The 9216-nt window shown below is 53.1% G+C and overlaps 1 protein-coding gene across 1 annotated transcript; it reads right to left on the bottom strand.

Moving 5' to 3' along the window:
• Positions 1 to 3746: 3746 nt before the first annotated feature.
• Positions 3747 to 5792, bottom strand: LOC147090524 (zona pellucida sperm-binding protein 3-like). Its single transcript, XM_085977045.1, has 6 exons — positions 5649 to 5792; positions 5002 to 5117; positions 4811 to 4914; positions 4543 to 4720; positions 4336 to 4462; positions 3747 to 3806 (listed from the first exon to the last, which is right to left on the bottom strand). Exons 1-6 carry the CDS (start codon positions 5790 to 5792, stop codon positions 3747 to 3749), a joined length of 729 nt encoding a protein of 242 aa, XP_085833171.1.
• Positions 5793 to 9216: the final 3424 nt, after the last annotated feature.

Here is a 9216-nt window from a genome sequence, read left to right as displayed (position 1 = left end):
GATGGACTCTGGAACAGTACCCATGGATTGAAGGGTAGCTAATGTTACCCCACTATTCAAAAAAGGTGTTAGAGAGAAAACGGGGAATTACAGGTCTCGGTAAGCCTGACATCGGTAGTGGGGAAAGTGCTACAGTCCATTATAAAAGATGTAATAGCAGAGCACTTGGAAAACAGAGACAGGATCGGACAAAGTCAACACGGATTTACAAAAGGTAAATCGTGCTTGACTAATCTACTGGAATTTTTTGAGGAGGTCACTAGTAAAATAGATAAGGGAGAATCAGTGGATGTGGTGTATTTGGACTTTCAGAAGGCTTTCGATAAGGTCCCACATTAGAGATTTGTATGTAAAGTTAAGGCACATGGGATTGGGGGCAAGGTACTGACTTGGATAGAGAACTGGTTGGCAGATAGAAAGCAAAGAGTTGGAATAAACAGGTCTTTTTCTGAGTGGAAGGCAATGGCTAGTGGGGTACCGCAGGGATCGGTCCTTGGACCCCAGCTAGTCACAATATATATTAATGATCTAGACAAGGGAACTAGATGCAATATCTCTAAATTTGCAGACGACACAAAGCTGGGTGGGCGTGTGTGCTGTGAGGAGGATGCCGAGAAACTACAGGACGTTTTACAGGTTGGGTGATTGGGCAGAAGCAATAGAACGTGGATAAATGTGAGGTTATCCACTTGGTGGCAAAACCAGGAAGGCAGATTATCTGAATGCATTTCCCCTTCTCCCAATCTATTGCCAACGAGACCTGGGTGACCTTGTGCACCAGTCGCTGAAGGAGGAATTTCTTCACCCACAGCGTGGTGAACTTGTGGAATTCTCTACCACAGAAGGCAGCAGAGGCCAATTCATTAGATATATTCAAGAAGGAGTTGGATACATTTCTTAAGTCTAAAGTGATCAAGGGGTTATGGGGAGATAGCAGGGATCGGGTACTGAATTTGGATGATCAGCCATGATCGCATTGAATGGCAGAGCAGGCTCAAGCGGCCTACTCCTATCTTTCTATGTAATCGCTCCACCATTGGCAGCCTTGCCTTCAGCTGCCTGGGCCCCAAACTCTGGCACTCCCTCCTCCTTAAAAATCTACCTCTAACAAGCTTTTGCTCATCTGCCCTAATATCTCCTTATGTGGCTTGGTGTCAAATTTTATTCAATAGGGCTTCTGTGAAGCACCTTGGGACATTTCAGTACGTTGAAGGGGCTACATAAATGTAAGTGGGTAAGTATTGACAACAGTTCTACTGCAGATTTCAGCCAGCATTCACTGACCAGGGTCAGCCACAAGAGATACAAAACTGTGCTCGTTAAGTTGGTATGGATTCTATCCCCACCTGCTGTTGGAGATCCAGTACGGCAACTGAATCCCAATTGGGGACCTAGTATGTTGGTTAGGGATAATTATATTTTATTGTAGGTCCCAAACTCACGTCAGATGTTTAGAAAGACCAATCTTATTTATACAGCACCATACCCAGATTCAGGATGTCACACCAACACCTTAAACATTCACTCCCTCCACCACTGGCGCACTGCAGCATCTCGCCAAGGCTTCTTCGGCAGCACCTCCCAAACCCGCGACCTCTACCACCTAGAAGGACAAGGGCAGCAGGCATATGGGAACACCACCACCTCCAAGTTCCCCTCCAAGTCACACACCATCCTGACTTGCAAGTATATCGTCGATCCTTCATCGTCACTGGGTCAAAATCCTGGAACTCCCCAACAGCACAGTGACCAACTGGACTAGAAGGCAGCTCACCACCACATTCTCAAGGCTAACTAGGGATGGGCAATAAATGCAGGCCTTGCCAGTGACACCCACATCCCATGAACAAATTTAAAAGTGCATTTCATAACCAATGAATTACTTTTGAAATGTAGTCACTATTGTCAGAAACATGGCAGCCCATCAAGAGCCTACAAACAGCAATGTGATAATGGCCAGATCATCTTATGATGTTGGCTGATGGCTAACAATTGGTCAGAGGGAAGAACTCCGCTGCTCTTCTTCCAAAAGTGCCATAGGATCGTTTACATCCACCCGAGGGGCCAGAAGTGGCCTCGGTTTAACTTCTCATCCGAAAGATGGCACCTCCGACAGTGCAGCACTGGGAGTGTCAGCCTGGATTTTGTACTCCAGGTTTCTATAGTGGGATTTGAACCTACGACCTTCCGACCCAGGCTAGAGTGCTGTCCACTGAGCCACGGCCAACACCGAAAGCCATTTAAGGGGCCTTCAGAGATGCAATTCCTCAGGTGACTAATCCTGCAGGTTAACAAGCCATCGACAGCACAGAAACAGGCTATTCAGTCCAACTAGTCCATGCTCCACACGAGCCTCCTCCCACCCTTCATCTCACCCAAACAGCATATCCTTCTATTCCTCCCTCATGCTTAGAGCTCCCCCTTAAATGCAGCTACACCATTCGCCTCAACCACTCCGTGATAGAGAGATCCACATTCTCACCACTCTCTGGGTAAAGAGGTTTCTCCTGAATTCACCATTGGAGTCATTAGTTAGTTACTACCTTGTAGTTACAGGCCCCGAGTTCTGGTCTTGCCCCCAAGTGGAAACATCTCGATATCTAACCCATCGCACCCAGTCATAATTTTAAACACCCTCAGCCTTCTCTTTCCTAGAGAAGGCAACCCAAACAGGTCAATCTTTCCTAAGTCGAATCTCAGTTCTGGCATCAGCCTAATAAATGTTTTGCACCCTCTCTAGTGCTGCTATCATTTTTAGAATATGGACATCTACCCCATTTAGACTCATTATCCCAGTCAGTTATAGAGGACTAAACAACCTCCACTTCTAGTAATAAACTAATCCCAGCATTAAAATTTCCAGGAACGTTGCAATTTCATGGGGCTCAACAATCAGGCCCACTAACCTCAATCCACAAGAGCCCCACAAAGCTCCTTAACAAGGGACAAACAGCAGGCCAAGATAACTAGCTCCAGGCAAACACTTCCAAGTTGCTGTTAATAAACTAGTGAAATGGGGCAGATACCCCAGTAGCCCGATATCTGGTGAAAGGATTAAATACACTCAGTAGGCATGCCACTGGGTCAAGAATCATTAATGGAAGTAAATAAATATGGAAAACTTGCCGTATTCAGAATGCAAATCCCCAGCCGTGATCAATGACCAAATGCAAGCAATAACCATTACAGATTTGCTAATTTCACCACTTTATTAATCACAAGTTGTTGCGCAGGGTTTGCTTGTGTTTCCTGTACAGGAACAAGGCGATCAAAGAAGCAGAGATCAGAGACACAGCAGTCACAGTCAGGGCCACCATCAGGACCACCTCAGACTCCGCACCTAAACAGCAATGAGAAACCAACAGTGAGTGAAAGAAATACTGAGGGGGAAATGGAAACTAGCAGTCGGCCAACTCACCACCTGGAGACCTCTCCGCCATCTGTTGCTCAACCTCATTAAGGGACTCGGTTGCCAGGTCTGTCACATCAGTGTCCAGAATGACCAGGGGTCCAAGGGAGGCCTCACCCTCCCACTTCAATTCAGCATCACTCGCTGCAATATCAAACATTCCAGTTAGAGAGGGTAAAGGGCAACCTCCAACATCTAGAGAATCAATGTCCTACCAGCGTCAGGTACAAGATCCCTCCTTCCTCTGGAATCAAATCCAAACTCCCTTGTGGCACTGCAGTTGCCCAAGTGACAACAGGCACAAACGTCATTGTTGGATACTTCCAATGGGGTCCAGCTAAACAAGAGAATCAGTTTCACAATCAGGTTGGGCATCACTTCCCCACACAACACATCCCTGAGGGAGAGAGGGGGCACTTACACATTCTGCATCTTCTGGAAAGTACAAGCTTTGCTCATGGAATCTCTCCGATCCACTGCAGCAACCTTCAGGTGACAGGAGATGAAAATCTGAGGGACACAGTCAACACAAGTCATTATATAGTGACTCCCTCCCAACTTGGGAACTCAATGAACAGGTGGATTCAGGGGACAAGTAGCAGAATGGATAGCAAGCTGGCTAGAAACAGAGAAAAGTGGTTAATGTTAGTGATTCATAGGATCACAGGATATACAGCAGAGGGATTTCAGGGGAAACTTCTTTACCCAGAGAGTGCTGAGAATGTGGAACTCGCTACCACAGGGAGTGGTTGAGGCGAATAGTGTAGATTCATTTAAGGGGAAGCTAGATAAACACAGGTGGGAGAAAGGAATAGAAGGATATGTTGGAGAGTTAGATGAAGAGGAGATGGAGGACACTCGTGTGGAGCACAACCCAGTTATGCAGATTGGCTGTAAATACTTTGCAGTGGTCGGCTTCCTCTTACCAAGGCACGATCATCGCCAAAGAAGCGGAAGGCATCCAAGTCAAAGTGGAGCTTGTCCAGCTCACGCTCGTCTCTTGGCAACACGAAGGTTGAGAAGGAGTCCTCAGCTTTGCTGTCCAGGAGGCAACTGAAGAAATAAAAACGACGGAGTGAATCAAGAGAAGCCATTGAGACAGGATCAGCTGGAGAAAGCAGAGTGCTCCTTACCCATTGTAGTCAATGATGCTGTATCTCGGGGCAGAGTCCTCGTCTGGGCTCAACGTAGCGACACAGCGATCAATGTAGAGCTTCAGGGGCATGTGGTTGGTCATTGAAACAGAGGCCTCAATGTGAATGAGGTCACCCAGGTAGTAGACAGTCGAGGTGCGCTCTGCGAGCCAGTCATCTGAAGTACAAGAGGGACAAGGGTTGGAGACTGGGTACAACTCCCAGTGGGTGACTACAGGAAATCATTCCACATCCACCCATCACATACCGTTCATTAGGCGCAGAGAGAATGACAGAAGCCCCTCTCCAGACTTGGTGGAGCTGAACGGGATCCAGGTGGGCTTGATCGGGTTACTGCTCACATTGCCCTTCCTGGAAAGACAACGGAGCCATTTTAGGACAAGGTCAGAGAACTACACCAGCTGTAGACGTTATTTGCGACAGTGTAAAGAATCTTACCTAAAATAGTGGCACTCAATGGGAACGACAGCTCCATTAGTTCTCACAATGACAGATCCATGGGCCTTGGGGGTGTGGTTCAGGTGGGTGGCGTAGACCAGGAAATCTCCAGACATCTGAAAGACATCAGGTTCAGAAATGGACAACATTCTACTCAGGTGGTTGGAAGTTGTGCAGCCTCAGCAGCTAAAGCAAGGAGGGGGATTGCAAGCACAAGACAATTAAACAGAATAAAGATTCAATGAAAGGACAGCTTCACTTCAATAAAAGGAGCCACAGGTTGATAATTTAGAGCAATGAATAGAACAAGATTAAAGCCTCATTTAAGCCAGACTCCCCTGTATTCTGATACAAAGGAGTGGAAGAAAAAAAACTCAATATTGTAGATAACTAAACCCCCAGTGACCTGAAAATCCACAAGACAGGATGTAAGGAAGGAAAAAAGTTAACTAAGTGAAGGATCAAGGCCAATAAGGCCAAGATCAAAGTTGGAGACACTCAGGAAAACCAGTTAAAGCAAAGGACAATACATCATTCAACACAAGTCTGGAGGTTTTAAAAGCAGGAGACAGGAATCAGGGTAGGAAAAACAAGTTGGGTCTATTCCAGCCACCAAGCTTAGAGCAAGAGTTGAGGAATCACATTACCTTCACTCTGCTGCCACACTCATGGAGCCCATAGTCAAAGAGGACAGTGTGGTTCTGAGAGTAGATCCCGGTTGACGGACAACCTGCCGTCCCCAGGGTCAGGTCAGCAGCTTTAATCAGGTGCCTGGTTCCAAATAAATCCATCTGTACCCTGACCAGCAGGTTGTGCTCTCCACACTGCACCCTCACAGTCTGCAGTGGAGACACACTGCGCCCCTCAGACACACTGAAACCGGAGCCAAAGGGAGACCCAGGAGAAGGGACTCGCTGAGGCCCAGGGGTGGCTTTTACTCTTCTCCATGGAAACCTCTGGCCCCCAAACTGTTGCCAAATATCAGAGGAACAAACAGCTCCAACTAACACCAGCACTGGGAGCAAACCCCTCACTACAAAATCCCCCATGATACTAAACAACTCAACTATCCCTGCACCCACCAACAAGCACCTTTTATACACACAACCTGCAGTCACATTGAGCCGATTAACCCCAATCTCCACAATTTCTACCCAATCACAGAACTGTTGGAGCACTCGTTGCCTCATTCTCTGGCTTGCTCTGAGTGCTGCAGGTTGTCTCTGGCTTGCTCTGAGCTGCAGGTTGTCTCTGGCTTGCCCTGAGCTGCAGGAGGAAAGAAGAGTGTGCTGGCCTCCTGACCTGGCAAGAAGGGGAAGCACCACCAACAGCCAGACCATCTGCAACTGAGGTGCCTGGAGGGAGAGGAGGAGAGGAAAGGCCTCCATCTCAGGAGAGGAGAGAGGGGAGAGGAACACCAGCCAACTTCTACTTGGAAGGAGGGGAGGAGCTGCTTCGTTACTCCCAACATCTGCAGGTGGGTGTGTTCTTGTGCATTCCCCAAGAGACTGTGTATTCTAGGCGGGCGGAGGAAAGAAGACGGGCCGGGAAGCCTGGCCTGGGTCGGCTGGAGCTGCCCAGGTGAAGCCTCTTACTTGCTTACCTACATCAAGAAGACCTGGTGTGGGGCTGAGCCTGGGCTTCTTCCAGCCTACCCAGGCCAAGACATCTTCTCCCCCTGCCCGAAGACCATCTGCATAGACTTTGTCACCATCGGGGAGTGCACCCCTGCTGACACCCACCCACCAACAACCACCTAGAGTGCGGACCCTGCCTTTGCGGCCCCCCCTCCTTCCCACCCATCCCCTCTCTCTCTCTCTCTTTATCCCTCTCCTTTGTCTCTCTCAGAGGGCACCTCCATTGAAACCACTAATAGCCACTTGGAGCAGAGAGGAGGAGGCCCCTCTCCCAATCATTCCATCAAGGGGAGAGGCGGGCCATTGGCTTTAAGCTCCCTCTGCTCGGTGGCAGACATTTAATTTACTACCAAGGCCACTTAATATCACAGGGCCTGTGACTTGGGGTGTGTGTAGCTCCCAAAAAACAAACCACCCCAGTATGGCTTCGACGTCTTCGGCGGTGACGGGGCCAGTGAGAACGTATGCGGCGGTGGCGGCCAAAGCCGCGGCTGCTCCCGCTCCTTCCGCTGCCCTGTCGCCGTTCCGACTTATTACAAAGAAGCTCGGGGTGAAGAGCTACACTCACCCCAACATGACAATCGAGGATTGTGTGAAGGCGATGGCTGGGGTTGTCGGCCCTTCAGCCATCCTCGCCGCCTCGAGGATGTATGGGAAGGCTGTGTTCTTCCTGGAGTCCGAGCGGGCGGTGGCCCTGGCCATCGCCCAGGGGCTCACCGTGGGCGGGACCTTCCTGCCGGTGGACCCTCTTGAGGCCACCGCGCAGAGGGTCGTGTTGTCAAACATCCCGCCCTTCATCTCCGGTGAGCTCCTCCTCCCCCACTTGCACCAACTCGGGGAGGTGAGGTCGGCGATTACGCCAATCCCGCTCGGATTCCGGGAACCCAGCCTTCGCCATGTCTTCTCCTTCCGGCGCCAGGCATTTATCCAGCTGGCGCGGGAGGGGGAGACGGACGGGGCCTTTACAGTCCTCCACGAGGGCACCCCGTACCGCGTCTTCTACACGACGGACGGCGTGCGGTGCCACGCCTGCAGGGAGGTGGGGCATATCCGTAAGAACTGCCCCGCCTCCAAGGCCGCCAGATCGTCTGGCGTGGCCGTAGCTGGCGCCGCCGCCGCTCCTCCCCCCGGGTCTAGCCGTGCCCCCCCTCAAACAAATACCACCGGGGTGCGGTCGTCGTCGGAGGTCGATGCCATCCTGGCCTCCGGCGGGGGGGGAGAGGGTTGTCCGGTCGGGAAGAAGGCGCGGGGGAAAAGCAAATACCGGAGGGCGGGTCCCCCCGAGGAGGGCGTGCCCCACAATATGGAGTCCCTGACGCCAGAGAGCGTCGCCGCGCTAATCGCGGAGTGCGGGGGGGGGGAGGCCCTCGTGTCCGAGCCTGTGGCCGCGACCGCCGAGGCGGTAGCGCCAGAATCTGCGGCCGGGCTCGGGCCCGGGGGACCCGAAGAACTCGCTCCGCCGGAGGGAGCAGGGGTGGCCTCTGCGGAAATGGAGGTCTCCCTCTGCCCCTCCGCCCTTAAAAGAAGGCGCGACCCCCTGGATGAGGAGGAGGACCGGGAGGAGGAAGGTCCCTCCGGTCAGGGGGAGTCGTCGCCCGCCGCGGGTACTGCGCCCCACCCCACCGCTAATACCATCACGGGCGAACGGCAGGGGTCGCCTGTCCCTAGGGGGGCTGAGGCAGAGGTGTCTGCCCAGCTCGTGCCTCCCGGGGATGGGGACGAGACCCTGCCCGTGGGGGGGGTCGCGGAGCAACCCGCGGCAGTAGACCCCTTATCGGTACCGTTACCCCTCGACGGGTCGGGCGGCCTGGGGTCCGGGTCGGGCGAGTCCTCGGATGATGAGCTCGCCCAAAGTGACCCGGTCGTTTCCCAGGTGCTGCTCGACCTCGTCCAGGGGTTGACCGAAATTACCCCATCCGCTGGGTCGGAGGCCGGTGGCGCGGAAGAGGGGGGCCCTCTGTCTCTGTCTCTGTCTCCGGCGCCGGGCGACATGGAGAAGTTCGTTTTTACCTACTCTCCGATCTCTCCGGTCGTTCTGGCGCCTGGGGCGGAGGGGGGCTCTGAACCGCCGCCGTCTTCTGGCCCGGCGCCCCTAGAGGAGCCCAGGGAGGAATCCTCCGCTACCGATCCTGGGGGTGGGATCCGGGCGGAGGCGGGGCCGGCTGTCGCGGCCGAGCCGCTCGCTGCGCTCCGCGTGGCGGACGGGTCGGCCGCCGGTGGCGACCCCCCGGAGGAGGAGGGGGACTCGGTGGTGGGGGCGGAGGAGGAATGCGACTCCATCGCTGATGAGGAGATGGAGGACCTCGCGCCCCTCGCCGGGACCCCCCTCATTCCCATTGAGGATCTCCGGGACTTTGTGGCCACGTGCCAGGGTCGTCAAAGGACCCGGCTGGCCCTCGATAGATGGTCGGGGCTGGCGCTGCTCGTCGGGTCGGCCCGCGTCGCCTTCAAGACCATGGTCGCGGACGCGGGCGTGGACCCGCTCGAGCTGCGTCAGTTCCGGTCCTTCCTCACTGGGCTGCAAAGGGAGTGGCGGTCGACTAGCGGCCGCCCTCCCTTCCCCCGTTAGAGTTAAGTA

Source organism: Somniosus microcephalus, unplaced genomic scaffold (assembly GCF_052327205.1).
Source record: "Somniosus microcephalus isolate GS21.2 unplaced genomic scaffold, FLI_Smic_1.0 unresolved_chr4, whole genome shotgun sequence".
NCBI lineage: Eukaryota > Metazoa > Chordata > Chondrichthyes > Squaliformes > Somniosidae > Somniosus > Somniosus microcephalus.
The sequence above is the reverse complement of the archived record's forward strand: the minus strand, read 5'-3'. Positions and strand labels throughout refer to the sequence as shown.

Bases quoted from the DNA above. Each gene is read 5' to 3' on its own strand.
- LOC147090524 (XM_085977045.1), bottom strand. From the start codon at position 5,792: ATGGATTTATTTGGAACCAGGCACCTGATTAAAGCTGCTGACCTGACC. The intron at 4,721-4,810 runs GTATGTGATGGG...CTTGTACTTCAG, and splicing joins CTCTCTGCGCCTAATGAACG to ATGACTGGCTCGCAGAGCGC. The intron at 3,807-4,335 runs GTAAGAGGAAGC...TCTCTCCCTCAG, and splicing joins TTGGCGATGATCGTGCCTTG to GGATGTGTTGTGTGGGGAAG.